The 15,428-nt window shown below is 40.2% G+C and overlaps 1 protein-coding gene across 3 annotated transcripts in view; it reads left to right on the top strand.

Moving 5' to 3' along the window:
* MCUB (mitochondrial calcium uniporter dominant negative subunit beta) overlaps nt 1-15,428 on the top strand; it is a 95,427-nt gene that overhangs the window by 79,356 nt on the left and 643 nt on the right. For 2 of the 3 annotated variants that reach the window (XM_061419409.1, XM_061419410.1), the window contains 4 exons: nt 419-523; nt 8,498-8,658; nt 13,562-13,765; nt 14,361-14,477. In XM_061419409.1, the coding sequence (XP_061275393.1) occupies nt 419-523; nt 8,498-8,658; nt 13,562-13,765; nt 14,361-14,477 (587 nt within the window). The remainder of the gene's footprint in view (nt 1-418; nt 524-8,497; nt 8,659-13,561; nt 13,766-14,360; nt 14,478-15,428) is intronic. The other variant, XM_061419411.1, reaches the window with a different exon arrangement.

Genomic DNA, 15,428 nt, shown 5'->3' with positions numbered 1-15,428 from the left:
GCAGGAGCCACAGAAGGCCGTGGGTGAAGAAGTTAGCCTGGGAATGGTTGGCGGGCTTTGCTGCTGGCACCCCGTCCCCCAGCCTCCACCTCTGCCTCCAATGGCCTTGCTGCGATGAGTCCCTGCCTCCCTCCCCGGAATCTGTGCATGACTGTCTGTAGGAACTGTCCAGTCTCACCAGGAGCGTCAGTCTGGACCCCAGCCCTGCTGACAGAGAGGGGGTGATGGGGGGTCTGCTTGTTCGTCTTGGTCCAGGGTAACGGGCAGTATTGGGAGCATTACTCCCAGTGGGAACAGTATTGGGTATTGGGGAGCTTCTGCCCACCCAAAAAGGCAAATGTCCACTGCTGTATTATAAAGACTTGTTGAAAAATGGTTCTTATTATTCTAAAACAAGGACATATTTTTGCATTTTCAGATGGCACTGAAATTGCAGCTTCAACCTTGATGGAAATTTTGCTAAAGAATGATTTTAAACTTGTTATTGATAAAATAACATATGATGTACAGTGCCCTAAGAAAGGTAAGAAGCACAGCTGTGAACTATCTTCACATTTCCCTGTTGCTGTGGGCCTTTTTTCAGGGAGCAGGCTTATCCTGAGAATCTTTTTAATTAGCCAAATGACCAAGAAGGCTTTGGAGAACCAGCATTTAAGCTTTTCTAGCGAGGGTAGAAGTGATCGGTAGAAGTTGGGTGTCAGGGCTTAATGTAGTCTCACATACTCTTTTTAGACTTTTAAGACTTTGTTCTAGGATCTTGAATGCTTAATCTGACATTATTGGGTTAAGAAGAAGTGGACCTGAAAATCAGGAACTCAAGTGTATACTGTTGTACAGTTTTTAGCTCTTTTTTTTTTTTTAAGTAGGCTTTATTTTTTAAAGGGCAGTTTCAAGTTCATAGCAAGATTGAGCAGATAGTACAGAGGTCCTGTATACTAATGTACCCATTCCCCGCAGACTCCCCTACTGTAAACACCAGAATGGAACATTTCTTTTTGTCATGAACCTACATCGAAACATCGTTATCAGTCCAAGTCCATACTTTACATTATGGTTTGCTCTTGGTGTTGTATGTTTTATGGGGTTTTAAGGCTATATTTTATTACTGAACTGTAGTTGCTTTACAGTGTTTCAGAGTTCCACACAGTGATTCAGTTGTGTGTGTGTGTGTGTATGTGTGTGTATATGACTGAGATTCTTGTCCGTTATAGATTATTACAAGATACTGAATGTAGTTCCCTGTTGCTTTATTGTTGTTTTCCAGTCCCTAAGTTGTGTCCATCTCTTTGAGACCCCATGAACTGCAGCATGCCAGGCTTCCCTGACCGCCACTATCTCACAGATAGGATGAGATGGCTGGATGGCATCACTCACTCAGTGGACACACATTTGAGCAAATCCTGGCAGATAGTGTTTATTTTGTATGTAGTAGTATGTATATGTCAATTCCAGATTTCCAATTTATCTCTGGCTTGTTTTATGGGTTTTGATAAATGTATAATGACATGGATTCACCATTCCATTGTCATTTCACACAGAATAGTTCCACTGCCCCCAAAATCCTCTGTGCTCTCCTCCTTCATCTCTACCTAACCCCTAACTTCTGGCAGCCGCTAATCTTTTTCCTGTCTCCATAGTTTTGCCTTTCCAGAATGTTGTATAGTTGAAATGGTACAATATGTAGCTTTTTTTCAGACTGGCTTCTTTCACTGAGTAGTATGCATTTACGTTTTCTCGTCTTTTCATGGCTTTACAGTTCATTTCTTGTGAGCGCTATTATTCCATTGTCTGGATGTATCATAGGTTATGTATCTGTCCACCTACTGAGGGACATCTTGGAGGTTTCCAAGTCTTGACCATTACAAATAAAATGGCTACAAATGTGTATGTAGGTTTTTATGTGGACATAATTTTTCAGTTTTTTTGGGTAAATGCCAAGGGGTATGATTGCCCGTATAATGCATATATTTCGTTGTGTAAGAAACTCTTCCAAACAAGCTGCACCATTTTGTATTCCCATCAGCAGTGAATGAGAGTTACTGTTGCTCTACATCTTTGCCAGCATTTAGTGTTGCCAGTGTCTTGGATTTTGGCCTTTCTTAAGGTGTGAAGTAGCAGCATTTCCTTGTTTCAGTCTGCACTTGCCTGGTAACTAGTTCACATGTTTACTTACTATCTATATATCTTGTTTCGTGTGGTGTCTCTTCAAGCCTTTGACCGGCTTTTTAAGCATGTTGTTAATTTTTAAGGTTTCTTTGTATATTTTGGGTAACAACTCATTATCAGATCTCTATTGTGCAGGTATTTCTCCCACTGTTTTTCATTTGGTTGTCAAGGTCTTTTGCAGAGAAGGGGTTTTGTTTTAATGAATCTGAGTTTATCAGTTATCTCTTTTGTGGACTGTGCTTTGGCTGTTGTATCTAAAAAGTCATGGCCAAACCTGTTCTTGCATGTTGCCTACTTTTCCCATCATGGGCCTTACCATATTAATCACATCTGTCTTGATTTCCTGGTCTGATAATTCCAAAATCCCTACCATATCAGATTCTGATGTTTGCCTTGTTTCTTTTTTTTTTTCCTTAAAAATCAAATTTATTCTTTTTTTTTTTTTTTTTAGTCAGTGTAATTTTATTGGCAGCAGTTCTTCCCCAAACGAAAGCCAAACTTAAGGATTACAAATCACAAAAGTTTTTCAACAATTTGCATGTTGGGCTGTCAGGTTGCTCACTCTTAGTACTTGGTCATTTTCCATCCAGCTCTAGGATTTTCTCAGGTTGAGAAATACTTCTTTGTCATCAGTTAGGCTGATGGTTCTGGAGCAGGACAAAAATCTCTAGAGATTCAAATGTCCACATGTTCAAGAATTCTTTTTTTTTTTTTTTTTTCACCTTTGCCAATAGGTTATTTTTATTTTTTATTTTTTTTTATATTTTTTAATGTAATATTAATTTAATATTTGAAATCAGGCAATGTAATTCTCCACATTAACAAAACAAAGGGGGAAAAACATGATCATCACAAGAGATTCAAAAAGTGTAATCAAAAGATTACATTTAGACAAAATGTAATACCAATTCATGACAAAAACTCTCAGGAAACTAACAATAGAAGGGAATTTCCTCAGTCAGGTAAAGTACTTTTAAGAAAAATCTGTATGACATAATAATTTTTTTTTTCCCCCAAATCTTCCCACCCTCTCCCTCTCCCACAGAGTCCATAAGACTGTTCTATACATCAGTGTCTCTTTTGCTGTCTCGTATACAGGGTTATCGTTACCATCTTTCTAAATTCCATTTATGCGTTAGTATACTGTATTGGTGTTTAAAAAGCCATTAAAAAGAATGCATTTGAATCAGTTCTAATGAGGTGGATGAAACTGGAGCCTATTATACAGAGTGAAGTAAGCCAGAAGGAAAAACATCAAATTTATTCTTAAACCATCTAAAATCTAAGGAATATAATAATCCAATCAATTACAGTGAACAATTGCTTTAGAATTATAAAATGTTCTTCTATATCCTTAAATTTTAATGAAAATTAACCTTCATTATTAAACAAAAAAGTTTTTTTTTTTTAATATGAATGTTTACTTGAGATAATTACAGATTCATCTATTCAATATTACTCTCAATAGCTTTTGGGGGGACTTCATAAAGTGTCACAGTTGCAGTTGGATAAATGAGTACAGTGATATCTATTCAGTGATCTATTACATTTTTCTAAGTATTAAATTTAAAGCTTCTTATTTTCATTTAATTGCTCATGCATCAGTTTAACAGTTCAGACAAAATTTCCAATTTATCACTCACAAATTGAAAGTAAATAGCTTAGTGGGAGTTTGAGAAAAATAAAATTCTTCAGAAATAGTAGTTTCTAAAGACTTTAAAGTTCATAATTAAATGGACTGAGTTATGATATTAACAAGATGTACACAGGAAATTTAAAATATCACACAAGCAGAAAGTTGAAAGGAGCTTTGAGCTCTCATTAAAGTTCAAAATATATATTGAAATTATTTATTACCAGTCTCTTGTTGTCAACTTTACATTTATTTTACCAATTATCTGAGCACTCACTTGCAGAGTAAAGCTCTGCATCCTTGATTCCCTTACAGTGAATTGTTCCTGTTTTAATACTCAATTGGTTTTGACTTTATGAAAAGTGTATTTTATATTCACTGTGTGTAAAAGTCACTCAGCTGTGTCCGACTCTTTGTGACCCCATGGACTATAGCCTGTCAGGTTCCTCTGTCCATGGAATTCTCCAGGCAAGAATATTGGAGTGGGTGAAGTGAAGTGAAAGTTCTCAGTCATGTCCGGCTCTTTGTGACCTCATGGACTATACAGTCCAAGGGATTCTCCAGGCCAGAATACTGGAGTGGGTAGCCATTCCCTTCTCCAGGGGATCTTTCCAATCCAGGGATCGAACCCATGTCTCTCTCATTGCAGGAGGATTCTTTACCAGCTGAGCCACAAGGGAAGCCCAAGAATATTGGAATGGGTTGTCATACTCTCCTCCAGAAGATCTTCCTGACCCAGGGATCAAACCCACGTGTCTTATGTCTCCTGCACTGTAGGCAGATTCTTTACCATTGAGCCACCAGCTCTTCCATTCTCCAGGGGATCTTTCCAATCCAGGGATCAAACCCAGGTCTCCTACATTGCAGGCTGATTCTTTACTCTCTGAGCCACTGGGTCATTGCTGCTGCTGCTGCTGCTAAGTCGCTTCAGTCATGCCCGACTCTGTGTGACCCCATAGACGGCAGCCCACCAGGCTCCGCTGTCCCTGGGATTCTCCAGGCGAGAACACTGGAGTGGGTTGCCATTTCCTTCTCCAGTGCATGAAAGTGAAAAGTGAAAGTCAGGTCGCTCAGTCGTGTCCGACTCTTAGCGACACCATGGACTGCGGCCCACCAGGCTTCTCCGCCCATGGGATTTTCCAGGCAAGAGTACTGGAGTGGGGTGCCATTGCCTTCTCCACTGCCTTGTTTCTTTAGATGGTTTTTTTCTTGCCTTTTACCTGCTTTGTAATTTTTTGTTGAAAGCTGGACATGATACTATTGAAAATAGAAGCTGAAGCAAGTAGGTCTCTATTATGAGGTACTACGTGAGTCTGACCAGGAGTTCAGCTGTTTGCTATAGCTGTAGGTATCAGAGGCTTCAGTTTCTTCTAGTGACCCTGTTTTCTCTCCCCTGTTATGTTCAAGTTTCTCCAGAAATTCTTACTTGAATAGAGTCTGTGTCTTGCACAGAACTGGAGCCCTATTGATGTAATGTTAAGGTATTGGGGAGGAGAAGCAGTGTGTAATCTTATGATTAAGTCTCAGGGTTTTTACTGGGCCAGGATTACTGTGCTGTGACCTTCAGAAGAGTTTATCTTTTTTTTCTCTTTCCAATATGAGACAGGAAGGTTAGAGGGACCTGGAGTTGGCTAATTGCCCTTCCTCCCAGCCAAATTAGACTCTGGTAGAGCACAGTGATGGAGAAGGCAATGGCACCCCACTCCAGTACTCTTGCCTGGAAAATCCCATGGACGGAGGAGCCTGGTAGGTTGCAGTCAATGGGGTTGCTAAGAGTTGGACACGACTGAGCGACTTCACTTTCACTTTTCACTTTCATGCGTTGGAGAAGGCAATGGCAACCCACTCCAGTGTTCTTGCCTGGAGAATCCCAGGGACGGGGGAGCCTGGTGGGCTTCTGTCTATGGGCTCGCACAGAGTCGGACACGACTGAAGCGACTTAGCAGCAGCATAGCACAGTGCATCCTTGAACAGCACAGGTTAGAACTGTGTGGGTCCACTGACATGCAGGCCTGTTTGAGTGAGCACTGCAGTACCACGTGGTCCACAGTTGGTTGAGTCCATAGAATCATGGACACAGAGGGCCAGCTATGAAGTTACATGTGGATTTTTGACTACGTGGGGAGTCGGTCTCCTAACCCCAACGTTATTTGAGGGTCAACTGGTTATTTCCTAGGTATAGAGAAAGTAATGCTCAGGTCTATTTCAGAATGGTTAATTTTCTACTGTCTCTGCTGGAAGCAGATCTCTGACCTTCACTGTGAGAAGCTGATGGGACTGCTGGAGATAAAACTCATCAATGTGAGTGTGTTTATTTCTCAAACTAGTCAGCACTGAGCCTCCAGCATTTCAACAGTTGTAGTTTAGTGTTCCTACCTGTATTGGCTCCAGAGGATTCTGCTCTTAGTTAACTGTGATTGTGGACTGCTGAGGGCAGGGTGAATAGTGAGTCTGTGCCTTAATAAACAGATGATGAGACAAGTAAATCAACATGTAAGGGAGGGCCCATGTTTATAATTAGAATGCCAGGTTCTGACTGGTAAATATGGGAGGGCTGCTGTAGTTGAAAAACCATTATATTGCAGCCAAATTCAGGCAAGAATCATCAACAGATACCAAGGGGATTGAGAGGAGTGGGAGGAGGTGATTTAGATAAAATAAAGAACAGTGAAGAACTACAAAAACAATTGAAAAACAAGTAATAAAATGGCGATAAGTACATACTTATCAATAATTACTTTAAATGTCAATGGACTGACTACGCCAATCGAAAGACATAGGGCAGCTGTTTGGATTAAAAAAGACAAGAACTTTTTGTATGTGGCCAACAAGAGACTCACTTGAGAGCTAAAGACACATAGAGACTGAAAGTAAGGGATGGAAAAGGTGTTTCATGCAAATGAAAAACGAGCGAAAGACCTCAGTAGCCATTTCTCCAAAGAAGACATACAGGTGGCAGCAGGCACATGAACAGACGCTCAGCGTCACTAGTTATCAGAGAAATGCAGATCCAGACAATGCAGTATCACTTCACACCTGCTAAGAGTGACTGTCATCAAAAAGTCTACAAATAACAAATGCTGGCCAGGACGCAGAGAAAAGGGAACCCTTGTGCACTGTAGGTAGGAATGTAAATCAGTGCAGGCATTTGGGAAACAGTGTGGAGGTCCCTCAAAAAGCTAAAAATAGGACTAGCACTAGCATATGCCCCAGCGATTCCACGCCGGGTATGTATATGGAAAAAATGAAAGCGTGAACTGGAGAAGATACATGCGCCCCAGTGTTCATAGCAGTGCTGGTTACAGTAGCCAAGATATGGAAGCAGCCCAAGTGTCCACCAACAGATGTGTGTGTGTGTATTGGAATACTGCTGTATATACTCAGACCTCAGTAGACATTTTGGAATGTCTGCTCAGCCATAAAAATGAATGAATATTGCTCAGCCATAAAAAAAAAAGAATGAAATTCTGCCATCTGCTGCAACATGAATGGACCTAGAGAGTATTATGCTTAGTCTGACAAAGACACATACTATATGATATCATTTATATGTGAAATCTAAAAAACAAAGCAAATTATATAGCAAAACAGAAGCCGACGCACAGATATAGAAAACAAACTAGTGGGAACCAGTGGGGAGAAATAAGGGGCGGGGAGGCAAGACAGGGGTAGGGGATTAAGAAATACAAACTACTATGTATAAAATAAGCAAGAATACAGCACAGAAAATTACAGCCATTATTTTCTAATAACTTAATGGAGTGTAATATGTAAAAATACAGAATCACTATGCTGTACACCTGAAACTAATGTAATATTATGTCAACTATATATATATGGCGGTAAAAAAAAAAAAAGAGGAAATGCTGACAAAAATGGGAGTAAGTCATAAGGACACAGGAGCCAGCTGGAGGGTCTCCCACTAACCATATCTGGTACAATTTGAACATCCTTGGCTCCCATGCTTGTGACTTGCCTGCCCCTTTTTATTTTAAACATTTTCTTTCTTTCTCATGTAACTAGATGATTCAGGCTGATCTTGTACTCCAGCACTGATACCAGCCTTTTCGCTGAAGATACCTCCAAGAAAAATATTTCTAAAAATGTAAAAAAGAAAAAATTTAAATAATTAAAAAAATCAGAAACTGCGGTTCCCCTCAGATCTATATCTTATTGAAAATAACTTACACTTGAATTGCTTTTCAAATGCATACTGTACCGTGGTTTACATGTTTGTACACCAGCTTCCCTCCCCAGTGGACCCTAAAATGATTTTGGATAGAGAGTTGAGGGTTAAGAAGGATCTTAGGTTAACTCAGGTATAAAAGTGAACCTGTAAACTGATGTGTGACAAACTCAGGTGAGGTATTTACCTGGGTTCTGGTACATGGATACTCCTTTTTCCTGTATTACTCTTCCTTTTTTTTTTTAAAAAAAAAAAAACAGAAAGAAACAGTGCTGGTCATATTACAAAAGAAAAAAAGACAAAAACATAATGTATTTTAAACCTACTGTCTGGTTATTATTATTCCAGAAAGAGATGAATGTCATCACCTGAGACAGAAATAAAGGCCGATATCAAATGCCCCTCAGGGAGTGGGGAGCACCCAGACAGGCAGCCATGGGGGCGCAGATTTGGTTCCCTGAGGAAAAGATGTGGTGGCTGCCTCACGTTTCCTCTGTGTCTTCTTTTCTCAGAAAATCTGAGCAGCGAGCAGGCTACTGAGATGGAAAACATGAAATCTTTGGTTTACAGACTGTTCACCGCCTTGCATTTAGAAGAGTTTCAGAAGAAGAGAGAGCACCATCTGCTGGAGAAAATCGACCACCTGAAGGGACAGCTGCAGCCCCTCGAACAGGTTTGGAAGCATCTCAGTTGAGTCTGTTTGTAAATAATCATCGTTTGGTCACAAAGTCATGTCTGACTCTTCAGCGACCCAATAGACTGTAGGCCGCCAGGCACCTCTGCCCATGAGATTTTAATACTCAGTATTGGTATAACTGCTCCATCTGAGCGTTTTTCTGAATGCTTCACATAGGTTTATTTTCTCCTTTAATCCTCGCAGTGAACCTGTGAATTCGGTATTATCAGCCTCATTCTTTGCATGAGGAAACTCAGACAGCAAAGGTACATAGCTACTATGTGGAAGAGAACTTGAGCTCTGGCAGTCTGACTCTGCTGCCGTCTTAGACTCTTTGCTGTGCGTTCTGTCTGTGGATGGACCAGTGTCTCAGTGAGTGTGTATAAGATCAACTGCGATACACTAGCTGGAGCACTACCATTTTTTTTTTTTTTTAAGACAATGGGCCCTCCACTCCCACTCTGCTCAACTGAATTGCAATTGGAAAGTTAGCAGTGGCTTCCTAACATCTGAAGTTAATCAGTGGTGGAAGGAAAACAAAACCACAAACTTTTCTAGGGAGGAGGGGCAGGAGTCTGTTTTAAGGGAAAAATGCATTTTTTTAAACCTCGTGTTCCTATTTGTGATTTTTAAAAATGGGTAGGTATATGTGTATCTTTGTGTATGAATAAAGAGTTTCTAGAGATAGAAAAAATATTGTTTTATTGAAGTATAGGTGATTTACAGTATTATAGTCTCTTGTACAGCAAAGTGATTCACACATTCTTTTTTACATTCTTTTCTATTATAATTTGTCATAGGATATAGAGCTATGAAGGGACAGGCTACCCACTCCAGTATTCTTGGGCTTTCCTTGTGGCTCAGCTGGTAAAGAATCCACCTGCAATGCAGGAGACCTGGGTTCAGTCCCTGGGTTGGGAAGATCCCCTGGAGGGTAGGGTACGGCAACCTACTCCAGTATTCTTGCCTGGAGAATCCCCATGGACAGAGGAGCCTGGCAGGCCACAGTCCATGGGGTCACAGAGTCGGACACGACTGAGCAGCTAAGCACACCCACATTTTCATTTTTTCTTTACTTAAAGTTGATAATACATTGCACTTGTGTTAAGATTAAAAAATCTAAAAAAATGGCTAATAGAAAGTTTTCCTTCTACTGTCCTCTCAGCACCATATCCCTGAACTGTGAATCATTTCAGACTTTATCTGTGTACAAATACAAATATATGATTTTGTTCCCTTTTCCAGTAAAGAGTATATGCTGTTGTACACTAGTCTCACCTTTTTTCACTGACGGTATATCCAGGAAAGATCTCCACATTGTACCTAGATAGTTTTTGTTATTTTACGCTTAAGAATGAACCTATAACGAATCATGTGTGTGCAAGTATTACCTGTAGGATACACAGAAGTGAAATTGCTGGGTCAAAGAAAGTAGACATAATTTTAGCTAGGTTTAGAAGGTGACTTCTGGGCTTTTCATTGTATACCCTTCTGTTTATTTTTTCCATGACCAGGTATTACCATTATAATTTAAAAAATGGTTGACTAATGAATTGATTTGGAAACGTACATGTTTTATAAATTCTGGTTTTTCACAAATCTTACCTCTTTAATGCAGATGTGTATTACTTTCATTCCTTTGCTTTTTTTTTTTTTTTAATTGGTGCACTGTAAACAACTAACACTGAAACCATACTCACAGAAAACTCGTCAGTCTAATCACACTAGGACCACAGCCTTGTCTAACTCAATGAGACTAAGCCATGCCCGTGGGGCAACCCAAGTGGGCGCGTCATGGTGGAGAGGTCTGACAGAATGTGGTCCACTGGAGAGGGGAATGGCAAAGCACTTCAGTATTCTTGCCTTGAGAACCCCATGAACAGTATGAAAAGGCAAAATGATAGGATACTGAAAGAGAAACTCCCCAGGTCAGTAGGTGCCCAGTATGCTACTGGAGATCAGTGGAGAAATAACTCCAGAAAGAATGAAGGGATGGAGCCAAAGCAAAAAGAATACCCAGCTGTGGATGTGACTGGTGATAGAAGCAAGGTCCGATGCTATAAAGAGCAATATTGCATAGGAACCTGGAATGTCAGGTCCATGAATCAAGGCAAATTGGAAGTGGTCAAACAAGAGATGTCAAGAGTGATTGTCAATATTCTACGAATCAGCGAACTGAAATGGACTGGAATGGGTGAATTTAACTCAGATGACCATTATATCTACTACTGTGGGCAAGAATCCCTCAGAAGAAATGGAGTAGCCATCATGGTCAACAAGAGAGTCCGAAATGCACTACTTGGATGCAATCTCAAAAACGACAGAATGATCTGTGTTCGTTTCCCAGGCAAACCATTCAATATCACAGTAATCCAAGTCTATGCCCCAACCAGTAACGCTGAAGAAGCTGAAGTTGAACGGTTCTATGAAGACCTACAAGACCTTTTAGAACTAACACCCAAAAAAGATCTCCTTTTCACTATAGGGGACTGGAATGCAAAAGTAGGAAGTCAAGAAACACCTGGAGTAACAGGCAAGTTTGGCCTTGGAATACGGAATGAAGCAGGGCAAAGACTAATAGGGTTTTGCCAAGAAAATGCACTGGTCATAACAAACACCCTCTTCCAACAACACAAGAGAAGACTCTACACTTCGACATCACCAGATGGTCAACACCAAAATCAGATTGATTATATTCTTTGCAGCCAAAGATGGAGAAGCTCTATACAGTCAACAAAAACGAGACCAGGACCTGACTGTGGCTCAGATCATGAACTCCTTATTGCCAAATTCAGACTTAAATTGAAGAAAGTAGGGAAAACCACTAGACCATTCAGGTATCACCTAAATCAAATCCCTTATGATTATACAGTGGAAGTGGGAAACAGATTTAAGGGCCTAGATCTGATAGATAGAGTGCCTGATGAACTATGGAATGAGGTTCGTGACATTGAACAGGAGACAGGGATCAAGACCATCCCATGGAAAAGAAATGGAAAAAAGCAAAATGGCTGTCTGGGGAGCCCTTACAAATAGCTGTGAAAAGAAGAGAAGCGAAAAGCAAAGGAGCAAAGGAAAGATATAAGCATCTGAATGCAGAGTTCCAAAGAATAGCAAGAATAGAGAAGAAAGCCTTCCTCAGCGATCAATGCAAAGAAATAGAGGGAAAAAACAGAATGGGAAAGACTAGCGATCTCTTCAAGAAAATTAGAGATACACTCGATAAAGGACAGAAATGGTATGGACCTAACAGAAGCAGAAGATATTAAGAAGAGGTGGCAATAATACACAGAAGAACTGTACAAAAAAGATCTTCATGACCCAGATAATCATGATGGTGTGATCACTCACCTAGAGCCAGACATCCTGGAATGTGAAGTCAAGTGGGCCTTAGGAAGCATCACTATGAACAAAGCTAGTGGAGGTGATGGAATTCCAGTTGAGCTATTTCAAATCCTGAAAGATGATGCTGTGAAAGTGCTGCACTCAATATGCCAGCAAATTTAGAAAACTCAGCAGTGGCCACAGGACTGGAAAAGGTCAGTTTTCATTCCAATTCCAAAGAAAGGCAATGCCAAAGAGTGTTCAAACTACCACACAATTGCACTCATCTCACATGCTAGTAAAGTAATGCTCAAAATTCTCCAAGCCAGGCTTCAGCAATGTGTGAACTGTGAACTTCCAGATGTTCAAGCTGGTTTTAGAGAAGGCAGAGGAACCAGAGATCAAATTGCCAACATCCACTGGATCATGGAAAAAGCAAGAGAGTTCCAGAAAAACATCTATTTCTGCTTTATTGACCATGCCAAAGCCTTTGACTGTGTGGATCACAATAAACTGTGGAAAATTCTGAAAGAGATGGGAATACCAGACCACCTGACCTGCCTCTTGAGAAATTTGTATGCTGGTCAGGAAGCAACAGTTCGAACTGGACATGGAACAACAGACTGGTTCCAAATAGGAAAAGGAGTACATCAAGGCTGTATCTTGTCACCCTGCTTATTTAACTTATGTGCAGAGTACATCATGAGAAACGCTGGACTGGAAGAAACACAAGCTGGAATCGAGATTGCTGGGAGAAATATCAATAACCTCAGATATGCAGATGACACCACCCTTATGGCAGAAAGTGAAGAGGAACTCAAAAGCCTCTTGATGAAAGTGAAAGTGGAGAGTGAAAAAGTTGGCTTAAAGCTCAACATTCAGAAAACGAAGATCATGGCATTCGGTCCCATCACTTCGTGGGAAATAGATGGAGAAACAGTGGAAACAGTGTCAGACTTTATTTTTTTGGGCTCCAAAATCACTGCGGATGGTGACTGCAGCCATGAAATTAAAAGATGCTTACTCCTTGGAAGGAAAGTTATGACCAACCTAGACAGGATATTAAAAAGCAGAGACATTACTTTGCCAACAAAGGTCCGTCTAGTCAAGGCTATGGTTTTTCCAGTGGTCATGTATGGATGTGGACTGTGAAGAAGGCTGAGCGCTGAAGAATTGATGCTTTTGAACTGTGGTGATGGAGAAGACTCTTGAGAGTCCCTTGGACTGCAAGGAGATCCATCCAGTCCATTCTGAAGGAGATCAGCCCTGGGATTTCTTTGGAAGGAATGATTCTAAAGCTGAAACTCAGTACTTTGGCCACCTCATGCGAAGAGTTGACTCATTGGAAGACTCTGATGCTGGGAGGGATTGGGGGCAGGAGGAGAAGGGGACGACAGAGGATGAGATGGCTGGATGGCATCACTGACTCAATGGATGTGAGTCTCAGTGAACTCCGGGAGTTGGTGATGGACAGGGAGGCCTGGCGTGCTGCGATTCATGGGGCCACAAAGAGTCGGACACGACTGAGCAACTGAACTGAACTGAAACAACTAACAGTCATTTGTTTTTCCCTCAGATGAAAGCTAGAATCGAAGCTCGCTCAGAAGCCAAAATCAGTGGACTCCTGTGGGCTGGATTAGCGATGCTGTCTGTTCAGGGCGGAGCAATGGCCTGGCTCACCTGGTGGGTGTACTCCTGGGATATCATGGAACCAGTTACATACTTCATCACATTTGCAAATTCCATGGTCTTTTTTGCGTACTTTATAGTCACTCGACAGGTAAGTAGAGTGTTTAGAAAATGGTTAAGTTATAACGTCTTTTGTAAATAATTCCTCACTCAAGTAATGAACAAAAAAATCCTTCTTACTTATTGAATTACTGCTACCTGGGTTCTTTTCAGCTGTTAAATTTTGTTGTTTTTCCAGATGGAGATTTATATTAGCATAGAGAAAGTGTGTATAACCTCTAATAGTGAAAATATAGTACAAGTTAAACTCCTCCTTTGAGATACACACATCAAATTTGTGTACTCTGCGTCCTGTTTATAAATGAATTTCTATTTCAAACCACCCAGAAACTTTAGCTTTGTCTTGTGATTGTTTTGCCAAAAGTATCCATTTTCCATTTCCTCTCTTCTATCCCTGCATGTGTGATTTCTCTTCTCTGCTTGCTTGCTTTTGAAAGGAACAGTTGATCTCCAGTGAGACTAAATGTTTCACTTGCGTTGCCTTATGCTGGCTCTGATGGCTACAAATATGATGGCAAATATTGTACTGATGTGCCTTCCTCTGCTTTGTTGTTGCTAAGACAAGTGTCTTGCTGAGGTATTATGTTCATTTAAAGCATGTTCTGTTTTGCTTTGCCTTTTTTTAGGATTATACTTACTCAGCTGTAAAGAGTAGGCAGTTTCTTCACTTCTTCCATAAGAGATCAAAGCAACAGCATTTTGATGTGGAACAGTACAACAAGCTAAAAGATGACCTTGCTAAGGTACCTTATTGCAAATATGACATCTTACAGCCGGTCTTATTTGGGAGCCAGAATTTAGGGTCAGGGAAGCATCCTCAGTGGCTCACTCACACAGGTTAAATCTTGGTCCTACATAGGCTTCTCTGTATTTTGGTTTGTTCAGTGAAACAGCTGACATGTCCTGATACTAATTTCCTACAGTTTTTTGGTCATCTGTATTCTACATGGGGATAGCTTTAAATGTAAATAGGAAAAGTCTTAAATGACTCTGAGATAATAATAGTTTTCAATAGAAATCTATTTCTAAGTGAAGATGTGTTTTTAAAGAAAGAAGTCCAATATCAAGCTCAATTGCAAATTTTGAACCCATTAAGAACATAAGACTTTTAGGAAGGTGAGCACTCTGATAACACAATTTTAAACTCTAAATACTTTCCAGGTTTCTTCTTCTTAAAAACAGAAGCCATATGGCATTCCTCCTTTCATCTTTTCCTTTTTTCAGATGAGAAAACAGAGGTGTATACCCTGTTGGAAAGTGGGGAAACCAGGGTATGAAGCCAAAAGTTTGGCTCTGGAGCGGTACTCTGGAGCACTTCCATATAATCTGATTCCTAGGCAGCTGTTATCTCTGGCCTCTCAGCAGACCCATTAGTTTTTAAATTTTTCTTAGCAATTTTATAACAAAGTTTTAGAAAAAAATGTCTTCTACTGTTCAATACATAATCATTTAATAGCCAGTGATCAATCATATCTTTTGTTACCTGTATCTTCTAAACTACCCATCCCTCAAATTTTTAAAAAAGGAAAGATATAACAGGAATTTATAGTCCAAAAATTGGAGATAAAGAGGCTTTAAAAATACATTTACATTCTATATAATCATTACTTAGGAAAAATGTAATGATGCTTTTTGGGATACTTACATTTAAATGATCCAATCCAAGAAGGCTAAAGAATGTTCTCCTAACTAGT

The sequence above is a fragment of the Bos javanicus genome, chromosome 6 (genome assembly GCF_032452875.1).
Source record: "Bos javanicus breed banteng chromosome 6, ARS-OSU_banteng_1.0, whole genome shotgun sequence".
In the NCBI taxonomy this organism is placed as follows: domain Eukaryota; kingdom Metazoa; phylum Chordata; class Mammalia; order Artiodactyla; family Bovidae; genus Bos; species Bos javanicus.
The sequence above is the reverse complement of the archived record's forward strand: the minus strand, read 5'-3'. Positions and strand labels throughout refer to the sequence as shown.